The 19,068-nt window shown below is 39.6% G+C and overlaps 1 protein-coding gene across 2 annotated transcripts in view; it reads right to left on the bottom strand.

The window, feature by feature from the left end:
• LOC128608122 (fibrinogen C domain-containing protein 1-like) overlaps window positions 1-18,697 on the bottom strand; it is a 92,261-nt gene extending 73,564 nt beyond the window's left edge. Inside the window, exons 1-2 of one of the 2 annotated variants that reach the window (XM_053625582.1) lie at window positions 18,535-18,697; window positions 17,924-18,389 (exon numbers count right to left, since the gene is read on the bottom strand). In XM_053625582.1, the coding sequence (XP_053481557.1) occupies window positions 17,924-17,971 (48 nt within the window). In that variant the 5' untranslated portion in view covers window positions 17,972-18,389; window positions 18,535-18,697. Of the gene's footprint in view, window positions 1-17,923 lie in introns of both variants that reach the window. The other variant, XM_053625581.1, reaches the window with a different exon arrangement.
• Window positions 18,698-19,068: the final 371 nt, after the last annotated feature.

The following is a 19,068-nucleotide window of genomic DNA, read 5'->3' as shown; positions in this document are numbered from 1 at the left end:
CTTGTTTGGGACAAAAACCAGCCCTTTGTGTATTAGACCGGACACCCATGACATAAAGTATGCACCGCTACAGACTATTGGAATTGTGTGTGTTACAGTGGTTTTAAGATTAAGCGTTAGCTACCACCAGGCACTTGATGAACGGCAACACTATTTTAAGGGACACATATTGGGGATTATATTAAGGTCTTCTTCTGTTTCAGTCCAAAGCTACTTGGACTGGATGTAGTTTATTCACAATAAATGACCTTATTCACCTGTAATGCTTCATAATTGGAGATCTGCCAAGGTGGAAATGGTTAATAAATGCATTATTAATTGTGATATTGCACAATGCACAGTATACAGTAGCTAGAATTGATAATCTCGTATTAGTGTATAATTGGCCGCACGTTCCGCGTATGCTGTAGATTCTACAGTGGTGACGTTACGTCGCCGTCATGAGCAATTCAACCGTTTCTTCTGAAACCATTTAGACCTGAGCAATTCCATGCAAATGTCAACCTTACCTTTAAATAATAAAGTTCTTAACAAAAGAACAAAGGCCTATTTAAGTTGTCCATTTAGGTCTGTATTTTACTGCATTAATGTGCTTTGATATTTGATTTGTTTATCCAGCACATATGAGGTGTGCACCAATACTAAAATGACATTTTCACAGACAATTTTTAATATTTTAAAAATCATTTCAAAAACCCCTTTAAAAAAAAAAACTTTATTACGTTAACGATATTAACAATACGCATTTTGCAGAAAGATGGATAAATGGTCTGAGAAATAAATCCGCTCACTTTGCCATCACAGCGATGCCTTTTGAATGCCTTTTACGAGGGCTACATTTAGGACATCACGACGCTTCAGTGCTCTGTCACGTCCGTAACGTTTTCAAGATTAAATTTATGTCATATAATAATTACTATTACAAATAATTTAAAACTTTCTGTACGAAGCTGAATTATGTCCATGCTAATTGTCCATGCTAAACGTCTTGTCGGGGGGGAAATATTTCACATAGCTGCTGATCTAGCTCATGGTCTCATGCACACACCAAATTCATGGTCTTGAACAACGCCACGCTGGTTACACCTTAACGGCATCAGAGACGCTGTGAACTCAGGTTTAAATAATCCATAAACTCTTGCGGTGCTGTGATTTCAGTTTAAAGTCCACTAATTGTGCAGCGTTACCATACTGATGTCTCAGAAGTCAAAGTTTGGTGGTTTAAATACCTACTAGAGGTCTCTGTTAAAGTTTTTAAAGCATTTTTTTATGCTTTTCCATAGTCAGGTACGTCCCTAACAATGGTTTTTCCTCATGAATGCGAAAATGGAAATGAAAATAAAATAAATATTTCATGCTCTATGGAGAGCCAACCCTTCTCCATTCGGTCTGTGTTAATACTTCTGGTTCGTGCATTTTACTTCACAGAATTCCTACAAAGTATTTTGTATCCAAAAAACTCGTGTCCTTTTTTTTTTTTTGTCATGTCCATAACACAGGTATATTTCCCACATCTAAAATACAAAACATGTGTATAGACTGATATTTCTCTTGATGTCTGGACTCTATCGTCAGGGGTTTAGGAAAATATAAAAAGACCGCTCAGCATACTCATAATAAATACAGAATTTATGTTCTAATTTATATTCTTCGATATTTCTATAAATATGAATATAAATATATATTCGAGTTTTCGCTATGAATGGCACGTCCATAACGCCGGAATTGCTCGTCTATTTATAACTCTATTATAGCTATTTGTCACCTTCACACAGTGGTCAACGAGGAAGCTTTCCCACTGCGGGCCTTGAATTGCCCGTGTGTGTACTGGCAGAAAAATAAATGCGACGGCATTTACTGAGATGTGGTGTTGAGGACGCTGAGTACTTTCGCAGCATCCCAGAAAAGGTTGCTTGTGGTAAGGAGAGAAAATGAGGGCTTCAGCGAAATCTGTCCTGGAAATAACAGTCATCTACGACTGGCGTCAAACTGCAATATCCTCATCATTACGTTTCAAACCGAGCGGCACTGCTAACCTCTTTCAGCTCTGCATGACTTTGGGTCATGTGGTGTTCATGTGTGTATAACAGGTTTAACATTTAGCTCTTCCGTATGAGCGGGTACTGCACTCAGAATGGATTATAAAAGCATATACAGTCTTATATAGTGTGCATAATACTTTCTAATCTCTATATAATATGAAGGCTATATATAAGCTTGTGTAATTGCTCATAAGTCCAGTGCGTACAGAGGGTTTTTTTGTGAAAAATGCTTGATTTTGCTGCGGCTTTTTAAAAAACTGGACTCGATGCGATTTGCGGCTTTTTCTGTGCTTTTTTTGTGGAAAAATACTCGAACTGGCGAAACCAATGCATGGAGTTGTTTTGCACGGTCTTTCGCAGTGTTCCTAAATGCAATCTTTTAGCTGTACTCATGTTCAACACATGTGAAGGCTTTGGCTGAATACGCATTGTGATGACTTCACATGACACAAATCTGCATTAAATCTGCGCTAATTTCGAAAACTTGCACGCTTCACCGGATATCGCGGCGTTTCCTTGATTTTGCATTCCGGGAGGGACTGAAAACAGTTACACGCTTGACACCTTTTATACCACAGTGCTGCTGAATTCTTGATTCTGATTGGTCAGCGTGGCTCCGACAGCAGCTCTGACTGCAAAGCAAATCACAGCTTTATAAGACTGCACTCCTTCTAGTACGTTATTGCTTCTATAGTAACAGCTCATTCACAGGGCGGATGCACCACATGACCTAAACATAATAACACAGTTGTTATTATTTACCAAGGAAAAACTTAAAATCTTTGATTTACTGATGCTTTCTATAAGGAGGTGCTTACACTGTAAAACCGGATAAGTTCATTTAACGCAAAAAATTTGAGGAAACTAATTACCTCAAAATGTTTAAGTCGATAAATCAATTTCTTTAAGATAAATACACTTAAATATAACAAGTTTGAGTCACATTTTTGTTATATTTGAGTGTATTTGGCTTAAAGAAATTTGATTTATCAAATTAAAAATGTTGAGGTAATTAGTTTCCTCAAATTTTTTGAGTTAAATGAACTACACGGTTTTACAGTGTGTTTAGAATTTTTGGAAGGAGCCTCCAGTGTCAGCGTTGTGTAAAGGTCAGAGGTATAGCTGTTCCTTTAAGTTTTCCGCCACAGGAATGTCTTTAGGCCGGAGAACTTTGCACTTTCTCTGTAGGAACAGGAGATAACTCGTTTACCGAATATTAAATGTAACTATAAATGAATCAAAAGTATAACACTTGCTGTTATAGGAAAATAATCAACTTTTTGTCGAAACGGTAGCACGAGACATAAATGTATTCATGATGTCAGGGCTTATAATGCATTATGAGATATGTCTATAAATTACTTATAAACACTAATAGTGTAATGTACTATAACAATCTGTGGTGCAGTCGTACGGTATCGTTACGTTATAAGGACAATCCTGTTTTATAATGCATTATAACCTTAATTCCTACAGTGCTCTAATGAACAGATATTATAGTGCATCTCTCGTTCTCTCTTTCTCCATCTGTATCTTCGTGTGTGTCTTTGTACGTGTGTATGACTGCGAGAGACCATCTATAAATCTATGGCGTTTCAGGCTACCGTTTCTACTGTCCAATTTCAGCAGGTTTCCTCAGCAATGCAATTCAAGGACGTGTGAACAAGCAACGATTTGTCTTTCAGCCAGGCACCTAGGCTGCGGAAAACGTTGCAGGGGGTGCATAACTCTCCTATCGCTCGTTCTTTCTCTCTCGCGCGCGTTTCCTTTTTCTCTTTTTCTGTGCTCCCACTGGACCCGCAGAAAGCACATAGCCCCAGTCTGCTCCGTCTCACTTAGTGGATTAGAAACACAAGAGGACAAAAGATTAACTTGCACACACATTATTGCACACATATCAAAGACAGACACGTACAATGCACCATTTTTTTATCTGTGATGTCTCATGCGCCAGAAGAGAGGCTGGGGAAAAATGTAAGATTTTCGCAACAAATACAGCTGTGTCTGAACACGTTTATCGTATTATCGTAATATTTAATTTCTTGTCATTATTATGTACTTTACCTGGCTGCTACCGCAATAATTGCTATAGTATGTCCACATTTGGTATAAGCGAATCTGTTGAATACTAAGTCATAGCATGTTATGTTTACATTTATGCCATTTTTACATTATATTGTTACTCTTTGGCACTTATCTTTTGCAATACCTGTTATATCGGACACTTCCACACTAAAACCGTGTACTGTTCGGCGCTACACTGTCACTTCCTGTGCCTATTGTCCTGTTTTAGGCGTACTGTGCTGTCCTGTGTTGTTAGCACACGTTTACACGTGCACTTTGTAAAAATGTTTAGATCTTATTAAGTTCTGTGTCGTCTCATGTGGTCAGTTTTATGTAGCACTGTGGTCCTGGAGGAACGTTGTTTCGTTTGTACTGTACCAGCTGTATGTGGTCGAAATGACAATCAAGCCACTTGAACTTGAACTTGATTTACATTTATTCATTTCATCAGCTGCTTTTTATTCCAAACGGATACAGTCGAGGTTTACAGCTGAGTACTTACAGCCAACAGTGGTTCTCAAGCAGTCCTGGGAATTAACCTCAAAAGCTTCCAATCATTAGCACAGAGCTTTAACCAATGGAGGCTGATTTATACTTCTACAAAAACATATTACCGTTAAGACACAGAGAAGAGCATAGCTCAGAGAGGCTCAAGGTGTCAAGGTGAACACGGCAGGTTCATCTGTGGTGTAGTGCAGCAAATAAGCGCTGATTTGATAAGCAGAGAACTGAGCATTATGAGATAAGGCCAGACAATCCTCGACCAAAACCAAAAGACATGATGTTATAAGCACGTTTATTACCCGTCTTTAAAATGTAAGTGACACTACATTCTTGGGGGGAGAGAAAAAAAAGCTTCGGGCAAAGATTTGTACATGCCCTGACAAATATACCTAAACTACATACTACAGTGCCTTCCACTAATATTGACACCCTTGGTAAATATGAGCAAAGAAGGCTGTGAAAAATTGTCTTTATTGTTTAACCTTTTGATCTTTTGTTTAAAAATTCACAAAAATACTTTACTCTCATGTATATCAAACAATTACAAACACAACACAGGTTTATCAAGAAACAAATCTTTGTTAAATATAGTTGTGCCACAATTACATATATTACTATATTAATAATATTAAATATATGTGAGCCATATTTTGTAGTACACCTGGGTGACTAGGAACAGGAAATTGTTCAACCATGACTTTCTGTTTCAGGGGGTATAAATATGAGGTAACACATAGGTCAAATTCCCTTAGTCATTCATAACAATGGGTAAGACCGAGGAATATAGCTGTGATGTGCGGCAAAAGGTTGTTGAGGTTCACAAAATGGGAAGTGGCTATAAGAAAATAGCACAAGCATTGAAAATGCCCATTTCCACCATCAGGGCAATAATTAAGAAGTTCCAGTCAACTGATAATGTTATGAGTCAACCTGGAATTGGACGTGTGTCTATATTGTCTCAACGCACTGTGAAGAGGATGTTTGAGTGGCCAAAAAATCTCCAAGGATCACAGCTGGAGAATTGCAGAAGTTAGTTGCGTCTTGGGGTCAGAAAGTCTCCAAAACTACAATCCGAAGTCACCGACATCACCACAAGTTGTTTGGAAGGGTTTCAAGAAAAAAGCCTCTACTCTCATCCAAAAACAAACTCAAGCATCTTCAGTTTGCCAGACACTACTGGGACTTCAAATGGGATCGGGTTCTATGGTCACATGAAACCAAAATAGAGCTTTTTGGCGATAAACACCAGAGGTGGTTTTGGCACACAGAGAGGGAGCCATATGGAAAAGTACCTCATGTCCATGGTTAAATATGGTGGTGGCTCTTTAGTGTTTTGGGGCTGTTTTTCTGCCATCGCACCTGGACATTTTGTTAGGATACATGGCTTCATGGACTCCTGTACATGGCATAAATGAAAACCTGACTACCTCTGCCAGAAAGCTTAAAATGGGCCATGGTTAGATCTTGTACAATGAACCAAAACATACATCAAAATCAACACAAAAATTATTTACTGAACACAAAATCAAGGTCCTGTCATGGCCAACCCAGTTCCCTGACTTGAAACCCATAGAAAACCTGTGGGGTGAACTCTAGAGGGAGAGTCCACCAGCGTGGACCTCAGAATTTGAAGGATCTGGAGAGATTCTGTATGGAGGAATGGTCTCAGATCCCTTGCCATGTATTCTCCATCCTCATCAGGCATTATAGGAGAAGACTCAGAGCTGTTATCTTGGCAAAGGGAGGTAGCACAAAGTATTGACTAAAAGGGTGCCAATAATTGTTGCACACCTATATTTAACAAAGATAATTTTTTGATAAACCTGTGTTTTGTCTGAAATTGTTTGATAGCCATGAGAGCAGAGTATTATACAAAAGATCAAAAGGTTAAACAATAAAGACAATTTTTCCCAGCCTTCTTTCACTGCTCATACTGTATTTACCAAGGGTGCCAATATTAGTGGAGGGCACTGTATGTACACGTGACCCTAACAGCAAAAATGCACTCTGAATGACTTCTGAGTCGACTTATTTGAATCTTTCCTCGCCAGGTTGCTCTACATTCATTTACAACATTACCCACAACACCATTCAACCACAAGCTGAGAGTGGCGCCCTTCCTTTACCTCTACCTAAAGGTAGCGATGCAGCGGCACTTTAGTTTTTTAGACTGTCCAGTTCTCTCACCTCCTGTACACTCTGCTTAAACAGATCACGTTCCAACACGTTCCAACAGCTTCAACATTAATGCTAATACCCCCTTTTAACACCATCACACTCACCATCTCTTAGATTGCTAACTAGCCGAGTCCCCGCTGTAGCTCAGCGCAACTGCGTTGTGTAGCTGCATTGCGTTCTGAAGTCCAATGTGTATTGTCCAAAAATGGTGAGTGAGAAAAGACAAATGTTTTGTCTTCTATTAAACACAATTGTAGCTGTCCTAGAAATGTCCTTCGTGGCATGTTCAACAACCATCAAAGTCTCCCAGGAATAACTAACATACAACAAAGACCAACAAATTAGCACAAAGCACATAAACATTACAATATAAACCTATTTAGTGTACGGTGTTTTTATTTATCGTTTCCGGTATTTGACTACTTCTGTTAATTTTGTCTGTTTCAGTGCCACACAAAACTTTATCTGTACTTTTCATTTTCTGAACATTCTGGTTTGGTACATGTGACACTGCCCAATAGTGCACAAATACATACTACATGCAAGTTTGCTGGCAGACACCAATGCGAATGTCTACCCACTACACTTGTACATGTTGGCAGAATATAAATCAGCCCTGAGTCACCACGGCTCACAGAAGAAAACAATAGTTTGCAGTGAAATCAAACTCTTGGTTTTTATAACTTTTTGGTATTAGAACATTACTACTGAAGCACTGGAGAATAGGAGACTTGCGCACAAGGGTAATATATTATACATAAAGAACTGATGCCTAATGGTGCAGTAAAGTGAAGTGGTTTTCATATCACAGTAACACTGGTGTACGGCACCAAGGATGCTTGCCTTGGTCATGGTCCCAAAGTAGCGTTATAGAAATCTGAATGAAGATTCAGATCCCTAATAAACAAGCAAGAAGTGACACTGGCAAGTAAAAACTCCCCGAGAAGTCATGAAGAAGAAACCTTGAATGGACGCAGACCCATTAAAAAAATTAACCCATCCTCTTTTGGGTCGACTTGGTAGAGGTAAGTGTGCTGAATGGATGTTCAACTTGAGATGAGAACAGGAGTCTTTACGGTTTACATCAGCAGTTCTTGGGTAAAAGCATACAGTATACTGGTTATACTATCCATTGATGCAAGGCTGAGAGATATTAAGGCTTTAGGGCAGTGGTCACCAACCTTGTTCCTGGATCGCTACCTTTCTGAAGACTTAGCTCCAACCGTAATCGTGACCACCTGACCATCCAGTCATTACCTTAAGAAGTTCTTGATCAGCCAAAACAGGTGTGTTAGATTTTGGTTGGAGATGAAACCTGCAAGAAGGTAGATCTCAAGGAAGAGGGTTGGTGACCACTGCTTTAGGGTATTCACATGGGACAAGACTCAAGAGCAGAAATCGAGTCGCAAGTGCAGTGGAAGGAAACTGGAGGACCTGGAAAATAACACAACAAACACTAGCTTGTGTATGTGTTGCCTTGTACATCGGGTGAATGCATATTCTGTTCTGCTTTCGAAGTCCAGTTTAAAGAAAACAACCATGTGAAGACCAAGTGTGATGGTTCAAATACCAAGTCTTGAATCAATCAAACACCTCAAAGCCTCCAATATTTGGAAGTAAGGAGGCGGCTCTACCTCAATAAGAAGCCTCATAAACTTGCTTACGAGTCCCAGAGCAGGGCGCACGGCACAGCAGCACCCACTCACTGTTCCGCTGTTTCCACAACGTACTACCAAGGGATCACGCTGAAGTGTTTAAGGTCTGAAGAATAAACGCTCAGCCAGACAGCAGTTTAAAGAAAAAAGCAAATGGAAGAATTTTATCATCTGGGACATCAGAGAGTGCGTTGAGTTATCGGGGTCATCCATTTTATTTACACACGCACTGCTCTTCTCCACAGTCACATTAAGATGCTTCCAGGTACACACACACACATACACAGAGAGAGAGAAAAAGAGAGACAGAGACAGAGATAAGGTAATAACATTTGCTGTTGAACTAATCCATTACACAAAATACAATTGCAATATAATTGCAAAAATGATTTCACCTCTGTAAGTAGCTGCTTCATTTAATGAGCTTTATCAAGGAGCTCCAACACCCTACCAGCTACTTCTATTTTTCCACCCAATAATAATACAACGCTGAATCAATTATTCTATTTTATTTAAAAGTTTAGTTGCATTTTTATGGAAATATGTTACTTTTTAGATCTTTTTAGACCACAGCACCGTGGCTTCTGCGTATGATGACAGAAGAAGGATGGTGGACAAAACTGTAACAGTATAGTAAGACGTATAGTTGTATTTGTGCCCCCCCGGGAAAATGATGCAATCCGTGAGTTTTGTGATCTGTTGCATCCCTATTGTAAAGTACAAGACAGGCTGTCTGTGACCAACTTATTTCCCTTCCCCTATTAGTATCTCAATCTATGCTCCACTTTCATCTCCAGTGAGATTTTCCTACAAATTCTTGAATGTTAGCCTTTTGCACTTCTGCTATGTTTTGCCGCCAGGGAAACGACCCCCATTGCTGTGGCAGTACTGCGAATGCTACTCTGCCTTTAATGCCCTCCAGCAACCTTCCGTGACATATAAGACATTTGGTATAAATTGAAAACACAAACAGGGGATGAAGAGGTCACATAACCCAAACTGAGAGGACCCAGGGCACACGACTGGAGAAAGCTCTAGATTTGTCAAGTTTAGTGGGAGAAAAAGATGTGATGTGTCATATTTGTGTAACCTTCTCTCAGGCTTGTTCATAATTGTTCCCCTGAGCCTTATATAGATGAGTATATAATCAACTTCAATAATCGATTTCATTAAGCCACTACAGGAACGAAGCTTGAGATATTATTACCCTTTCCAATGCTTCTCACATTTTCAGCCTGACAGTGGGATGAAATGGTAATTGCACAAATGGGTTGTTTGCTGTAATAGTCATTACACAAGATAGCACAATAAGTACCAGGTAAATGGAGCACAAACACAAAAACTTGCATTCACTGGGCTTGTGGATGAACCGGCTACACTGCCATGGTGCATGTCTACAGTCCCTGGTTTGAGTTTACATGGGATAGGAGATAGGACTAGGGTAGGACTCCCCAGCAAGGCAAAGTATTTGCCACCAGGACATGGTAATCACTACAATGACTACTGTTGATGCTCCACCTGATGCACGGTCCCTGGAGGATGGTGAATTGCTGCCAGTACCTCCAATACCTCAGTACTTCCTGGTGCCTTGGAGTATGCCAACTTTCCAACCATGGCTACAGTGAAATCTAGAGCTATTAGCTGCCACAGCACTGTATACTGCCCCAGAAATCATCACTTGCAAGCTCCTGAATTTAGGAGGTGAGACAAGGCCCTCAGGCACTGGTTAGGAAGGAATGTTCAGGGCAGCTCTGCCTCTTTGGTTCAGTCTTTCTTCAGCCCAGGGACCGAAGCTTGTCTTATGGTTAACCCACTCAATGGAGTCAGGAGCAACAGGGTAGAAAAGGTGAGGTAGAGGTACCATAATACTTCATGCTCTGTTGCACCTTTCCATAATTATTTGGCGTAGATTTGCCAAGGATGTGCAAGGATGTACAGGATGTGTGGAGAGGACCAGGCCGGAGCTGTAGGATTTTAAAGCCATATGCTAGATACTTTAGATTTATACTTACTTTTGGTCTGTGCAATCTATAAACAAATAAATCATTGTTTCTGTCCCCAATCTCACAGCCTTCCACCGCAAAAGAGATCCAATGGGGCAAAAAGCCCTAAATGCTGCTGGCTTCAAAAAGAAAACCAATAATACCACGGACTCAAGGACAGCATCATTTTAGAACTTAGAGCCCTTAACTCTTCAAAGAACCACCAAGGATCCCTGTTTTGTATACACAAGGAAAGGGTTTTCAATCAGGTGGAACCTTATGGCCTTCAAAACTTCTTAAAAGGTTTGTTGGACCAGCAACGCACCTTCTCAGAAGAAAAGACAGCTGCTCCTGCCCTGTAAACATTCTCCTGTGAGTTCTCTCTTTGTTTGGCATGAGTCAGATTTTGTCTCTCCTTTATTCACTCACAATGCTATAATGGATACTTAGCATGCACAGCAATATTGGAGACCATAAGCTGGAGACTCTGTGAGATTTCACGCTCATCCACAATCTGTCAGCTAAAACCAAAACCCGAAGATTTAATTATACACACAGACCTCGTCTGAGCTGAGACACATCATTCTTAGCCGTAGTGGGGCCAGAAAATCCTGCAGGCGCTAAACATGCTTGCTGGAAAATGTTTCACAGTTAATTTCTAAAAACTTGACCAAAGAATATTTGCTTCCATTAATAAGTGCAAATATTCTAGGGACGAATAAAAAACATATGCGCCAATGTTAATGGAAGTTGATTTTCAAGAAATTTATACCTGACTGTCCACTCCCACATACACGTAAAAGTAAAAACTGCCACTCCTATGACTTTCCTCTTGGATCACGCGATTATCTTAGTCCCAATGAGTTTCTAAAAGACACGTGCTAAAATGTGTCCTGAAGTGGATTGAGCAAACAGGTTTAAATATTTCTTGCATTTGCACTTTTATTTGTATGTGAATAATCTCCATCCAGATATAATCCTGATACTCAATAAGCATGAAACAACCAATTGTAAAGATTCCGAAATCAGGTCAAAATATGTAATAGCACACACATAAAGCTACGATTTTGACACAGTGCTATTCTGACATACCATCTAGTATGGCCTTCTGCAGTTTTGGACATCACACATTTCATTTCTTACGCTTTATAACACCTTTTTATACTCACAGCAACTTTTCCACCTCCAAAAAAGGTAACAACGTTCTTTTTTTTAAAAAAAAATGTTCTGGTGTTTTCATCATGTTTTTTTTTTTTTTTCCATACACAAACTCAAGATTCACATAAAAGCAGATGGTATGCCTAATACTGATAAGAGCTGAGCCAAGAAACATGTTGGCAATCCTCAGTCTATCTGTCACTGATTTGATTAATCTAAATAACAGACTGAAGCAAGCTGCCACTGCTCATCCTGCTTAATACAACACATATTATAAGAAAGTACTGTGAGAGCATTTTCTCCAAGCTCATCTGTGACTCACTTTCTGATACCCCTGTTCTGGGGCTCACCAGTTCTTCACTTCTCAGATCCATTATACATGTGAGCGGCTGTGTTTGTGGAGAGCAGAACAAAATGGCAGGGTCTGTCATGAACCACTCATTCGTGTCATTATTTGAACAGCATGCCAAGACCATTTCAGGGTGAGTTTATAGGCAAAGTGCATAAGAAGTATCCATACTCCTGGAGCACTTTGCAGACATTTCAGAACCAGGAAACAGCACCCATGCTTCATGATACCCATCCATGCTTATTAATATTATTATTATTATTATTATTATTATTATTATTATTATTATTATTATTATTATTGCACGGTGGGGGTTTCATGCTGTGAAACGTCTGTAATTGGATTTGGCGATTCTCTTGAAGTCTGCCTGAATACAGCTTATGAAGCTTTTTCTGTTATTTGTGTTGGGAATTCAAAGCAAATATGTAATTTTTTTTATTTATTTTTTTTAAATGATTCTTTTTATTGCCAATCTGGAGCTTGAACTGACTAAAAATGTTGCTTGCAGTAGAGATTTGATGTACACAAAGCAGATGGCAATTGTCTCCAACGTCTCGAATGTCTTCTGCCAGAGCTGTGAATATGGAGGATTTTTTTTTTCTCCAATGAAATTGAATATTTCTGTACACAATTTTTTTTCACTCTGTTGTCTCAAGTTGCAAGTAATAAATGATAAAAAATGAGTGCGAAGAATAAAATGCTATGTGAATTTTATGAATTTCTTACTTATGTTAGGAGACTACGGTGGAGTAGTGGGCTTTAGCTTTTTGACAGTTGCACTGGAAGTAAATCTTTACACTGCAACACAGCAAGAATTAACCAGACAAATGCTTAACCCTGCAAACTAAACGTATGCTGGTGAAAGCTATAACTTGAGCCCAGAAAATAAATTGAAGTTTTTTGTGAATCGCGTTGCATTGATTGCGGCACTGCGTGAACATTCAAATCTCTGACTATCCGAGATGGTGGCCATTAGAGGTGAGCGTCTCGGCCAAATCAGTACTCTTGAGGGGTTTTTTTATGGGTAAAACAGTGACAGCTCCAGTTTGACTCTGCAGCTACTGCATAATGGATGTATGGAATTATTTCAATAAATAAATAGACGTGTGACTACCAAAATGCAAATTCATTTACATTTGGTGACATTCCATTTATACTGTTTGTTTATTACCACTTAACACAATACATTTATCCATATATCCATTTTCTGTACCGCTTATCCTACACAGGGTCACGTGAAGACTGGAGATTATCCCAGAGGGCGGGGGACACCCTGGACGGGGTGCTAACCCATCGCAGGGCACAATCACACACACCCATTCACACACTACGGACAGTACCTGGAGGAAACCCCCCGAAGCACACGGAGAACATGCAAACCCCGTGCACACAGGGGGGAGCCGGGAATCGAACCCAAAACCCTGGAGGTGCGAGGCAAACGTGCTAACTAAGCCCCCATGCTGTCTTTGCATCGATTATTTATCTTATTTAAGTTCACTTGTATCCTCCGTATCACTTCGTATATCCAGTCACTTTGTATTTCACAAAACCAGAAGGTCAGTATTTGAATGCTAATTTTAAGTAAAAGTGCTCTCTAGCACTCTGGAGGAAATGTGTCACCCAGTAGTGGAGGTGTTTCCTCCTTCTCAGTCTTGAATTAACCATCTCTGTGATATGGTGGAGGATTTATGAGGTGACACATCTCCAGACCTGGAAAATGAACACATTTATCATCTGATTGTATTGCAATGGAAAGCATGTGAATGAAACAGACGATGGGTTTAGGTCTAACGTTTCATCCTTAGACTTCTAATAGTTTGACTTACCTTTAACAGGACACAGCAAGTAAAAACCTTCCTGCACTGAGATAGATCCTTTCTATAAAAGGCCACCGGCTCATGACTCTCTGGACCACGGGCCCTATTTTTACCCCTTTTAAACAGGTACAAATCTCACTGACCGGGAACCAGCTGTTTCATCCCATCACACAGGAACTGGAAAAATCATGACATTACATGCAGAAGACAGGAATACAGCATGGATCAATCAAGCCCTGAGCTATAGTGTTTCACTCTGCAGGTGGGTTTTTTTCATCCCATAAACGCCCCTTACGCTTAACGAAGCAGCAAGCCCTGAAATAATGTATGCTGTGTAAAACAGGAGCAGGATGTGAGATGAGCAGGTGCAACACTCTGTGTGTGTGTGTGTGTGTTGCATGACAAAAGCACTTGGAAGAAGTAAGACAGGTGAGTTAACGGCAGCGATTAAAAAAAAAAAAACGCCGCTGACCGTCGATACTGACGTGACACACGGAGGTGTAATGACACAGTAGCTTAAAAGGATGTCACAGTAAAGTAGAATTATGCCTCGTACAATCCGGAGTGATGAAAATCTATCCAGATCCTCACAGCAGATGAGTGTGAAACAGTAAATAACAGGAGAATGATTTTTTAAATTAAACTGCCATCAAGAGACAAACAAGCATCAATGCAGAAACAGGAAAGCTTTAACATTCTCTTATCTGAGCTACACGTTCTGTAAACAGCCTCATCCTCACATCTACTGTGCGTATGTGTGTGTGTGTGTGTGTGTGTCAGGCAAACTCCGCAATATATTTCAAAATTACCGCAGATTTTTTCCAAAGCCCTCTATGATTCATGTGCCTCGAACACGAGTACAGCTAAAAGGTCTCATTTACCAACAGACATCACTGTGAAAGACCATGAAAAACAATTCAGGGCAACTGTGATTTCACCAAGTCATTTCCCACAAAACAAACGCACAAACTCTGCCTTTCTGAAAAAAGCCGAAGCAAAATCAAGCGTTTTTGGCCGCAACAATCACAAATAAAACTCTGAGAAATCTTGTACAGACCGGCTAGTTAGTTCCTGTTATCACTTCCTTCACTCAGCAGCCTCTTTTTTTAAGTTGGGGCGGCTGTGCCTCAGGTGGTAGAGCGGGTTGTCCACTAATTGTAGGGTTGGCAGTTCGATTCCCTACCCACATCTTCACATACCGAAGTGTCCTTGGGCAAGACATTGAACCCCAAGTTGCTCCCGATGACAAGTTAGCACCTTGCACGGCAGCTCTGCTACCATAGGTGTGTGAATGTGAATGTAAATCAGTGAATGAGAACCAGTGTAAAGCACTTTGGATAAAAGCACTATATAAGTGCAGACCGTTTACCATTAAAATTAACAAGACAAAGACTGCAGTTTGTCTTGTTTACCGAGAAACCACAAAGTGCAAAGCCCTTAACGTCCTAAAGACTTTCCTGTGTAGGAAAACATACAGGAACGGCTTTACGTCTGACGGTCACTCCAGCTGACACTAGAGACTCCTTCCAAAAATGTTACATAAACATCTCTTCGCGTTTCTCAGTAGAGCATCCAACATACAGGACTGGGTATAAGTTATTACTATACAGTAGAATATGATGATAATGTATCAAAGCTGATCTGCGATTTCCCTTGCTTCAACACCTTCTGACCAATCAGAATCGAGAATTTTGACAGCACTAACACTTCCACAAGCTCAAATAAATTAAAGAATAGGCTGTCTTTACTTCATTATGGTCACATGACCAGGACCATGTACTTCAAACATCTGAAGCACCTGAGAAAGAATATATCAGGAGGATCATATACAGACAGAAAGAATCTTTAATGAGCCTATTTAATGAGGTTTTATTAAGACTGCTCTGCCACGTTGCTATCATTCTCACAGGAAGTACAAAAGGAAGTGTAATCTGTCCCAAGTGCACCCTGGGATAACACATGCCTCATTGTAAATATATAATTGGTTGTTGATTAGCTATCCATGCTGCACAGATTTTTAAAACAATGTTATGAAAAGCAGTTACGCGGGGTAAAAATAGTTTTTGTGATTTTATTATAATTTTTATAATATAATATTCTAATCTTAAAAACAATATAAAATAGTGGAAATATATTACTGTTGATTTTATTATCATTTTATAATGTTTGCACATGTAATCTAAGTTAATGCATGGGTTTAAATATTTGTTAATACTTTGGTTTCCCGAGTGTTACAATTAAAAGAAAAACTGTATGTTTTTTTTTATCTTTACCAAAAGGGATATATTTTTCCACAGTTTGCAGCTTGCTCAATTACCTCCTACAGTGCCGAATTCACATTTGCATTGTTGATTTAATGCAGAGTTGAATAACATATTCGCTGCTGACTTAACACCCACAGTTTCCATTGAAATGAAGTCTCAGGGTATACTTTAACAAGCAGCTGGATACAGGCTCTGCGGATGTGAAGTCAGTACTGGAAGATTCTGTCTTTCACACAGTTTGAAGTTCCATCATTCTTTAGTGAACTGATTGTACGTTCTCGCAAATCTTTCACACTTGGCAATGAAACATCGTCCCTCACTTCCTTCTCGGAGTGAGTGTTTGTCAATCTCAGTAAAGGTACTAAACTGTATCATTCCTTGTCACTGAGGTGGTACCCTCAAGTACCCTCGAGCTCATTCGTGACTTTAGGTAATAAGCCACATTACACCTCATCTAATGTCCAGTGGGCTGGACACGTCGACAACATTAACGTGTTCATTTATCGATATTTATCTGAAAGCTACACTCTGAATGAACAAACTGACTAAACATATATCACCTTCAACAGATAGATAGATAGATAGATAGACAAACAGACACACAGATAGATAGACAGATAGATAGATAGACAAACAGACAGACAGATAGATAGACAGATAGATAGACAGATAGATAGATAGACAAACAGACAGACAGATAGATAGACAGATAGATAGATAGATAGATAGATAGACAAACAGACAGATAGATAGATAGACAAACAGACATATAGATAGACAGATAGATAGATAGATAGATAGACAGACTGAGAATGATAGATAGACAGACTTACTCAAACAGTGCTGTGCATAAGTATTCACCCCCTTGAACTTTTACACTTTGTTACTTATTTCCACTCTATTACACTCTAAAAATAAAGGTACCAGACTGTACTTTTCTTTGTCGCTCACGCGGTACCATCAAGAGAACATCTTTTGCATCTTTAATATCTATCTTTCACCTGGAAACATGAATATAGTGTCCTAACCGGACCTTAAGGATCACTGATGTGCCTTAAGGGTAAATCATATGCAGTTTTCCAGGTAATAAGTACGCGCTAGTTACAAAACATACACCATATATGGTCCCACCCCAGCCATAAGGAACATTATGGATTGGCACCTTTATTTCTCTAAATGTATGCGGGACTTAATTGGGATTGTATGTCATGAATCTACACAAAAATAGTCCGTTTTTTGTGTGTATTTTGTAATAGTGATGACAAAGAACAGCTCTTTTATTTTAAAAAAAAATCGTTTTTACGAGTTTTTTCATTTTGAAAAACGGAGTCGAAATTCAGTGACCGGACCGGATTAGGACCTCTATCCTATACTGGCCCGGTCCTGGTCTACGGGTCATGTGTTTTTCACTCCTGCTCTAAAATGTAATTACGGTTCAAACAGACGTAGGAGATAGACATTAAAGGTACAAAGGATAAGGGTACCACCCCAGAGACAAGCAAGGCTACAGTATAGTACCCTTATTTCTGAGAGTGTCTAGAGAAGTAGAGGACGATGAATTTCATGATGCTGTGAATGCAGAGAGCAGAGCACCCGCTACTCACCGGTGTAACACCTTCATTTGTATTATTTTATTACTATTTCTATCATTTCACACTTTCCCATATGGATAATAATAATAATAATAATAATAATAATAATAATAATAATAATAATTGGAGAATGGAAAACACACTCATGGCTTATGCTGGAAGTTTGTAACATTCCTGTTAATCCCTGCATCATGAGGTGTAAGCCAAAAAATTATTTCAGACAACTAAAGCTAACAATCCGAGCCAAAGTATTGAGGGAATGATGTTTAAATGAGACAGAGTGTGTAAAATGGCTGTGTCTCATTTCGCGCTGTCTACCTGAGCCTTGTGCTGCGGTCCGTCTTCAAGCTCCGTGACGCTGTTCATGATTTTCCACACAGCTCCTTCAGCAATATTCTCCGACAAAACAACCTGCAAAAATCCCAGATTTGTCCTCACGGACTGTAAAGATATCCTGCTTTGTTTAATCCCTCCATTAACACACAGTTTGAGTTTCTCTCTAGGAGATGTGAACTACTTCAGCAGCACACACACACACACACACGTCCAACACAGAGCTACTGAACCTGCTGCAGGTCTGATAAACTCATTTAAAAAAAAAGAAGAAAAAAAAAGAAAAACACACTTACAAGATCCCTTAGTCATAAAAAAAAACTAAGAAGAAAAATATGTTCTTCGAATTTTCTGGAAAATGTCGGAGAGAGTAAACACGCTCGAGTGATGCGCGCGCGCCGCTTCTCCTCACACAAATCCTCCTGTGAGGAAACTTCCTCTGTCCGTTAACCTGATGAGAAGAACAAATAGGTTACAAAAACAGAGAAAAATGTCGGTATTCTAGGACAAATATGTATCCAGAGCAGTGTTGCAGTGCGTATTAATCCCGTAGCGTCCATGAGAGAATATTTGTAGTCATTAAAAATGTGTCTCACATCACACTCCGCGTCTCTGTAGCGTGTCTCTGCTGAGCTAAAGCGCCGCTTTACAGACGACAAACAGCACAGGGTTGCCAGATTGGAGTCATGGTTGCCAGGTCTGCAGGCGAAAATGTACTCAGTTGCCAAACAAAAACCGCCAAACATTCTTCTCAGTCCGATTCACGGTCCGACTTAAAACATTTACTTTATCAGATCGATTTTAACGAGGTTTATTTATGATGATATATTCATTTTGGCTGAATCAATGGCACAGGATACAAATGAGAAGCTAAGGGTTAAAGAGTAAACACCGCTTGCATATTCATGGTTGTTAATAATCAGTCCATTCAGGATTTCGCGATCACAGAAATCAGTGCAAAGTCAAGGAAACTCCATGATATTCCGAGGAGTTTGCAAATTTTTTTAAAATTACCGCAGATTTTCCACAGATTTTGGCCAAGATGTGTCATGTGACATCATCACAATTCGCATTCAGCCAAAGCCCTCTTCGATTCAGTGTCAAACATGAATACGGCTAAAAGGTCTCAT

Source organism: Ictalurus furcatus, chromosome 5 (genome assembly GCF_023375685.1).
Source record: "Ictalurus furcatus strain D&B chromosome 5, Billie_1.0, whole genome shotgun sequence".
NCBI classification, from domain to species: Eukaryota; Metazoa; Chordata; class Actinopteri; order Siluriformes; family Ictaluridae; genus Ictalurus; species Ictalurus furcatus.
Note: the sequence above shows the minus strand (reverse complement) of the source record. Positions and strands in the feature narration are given on the sequence as shown.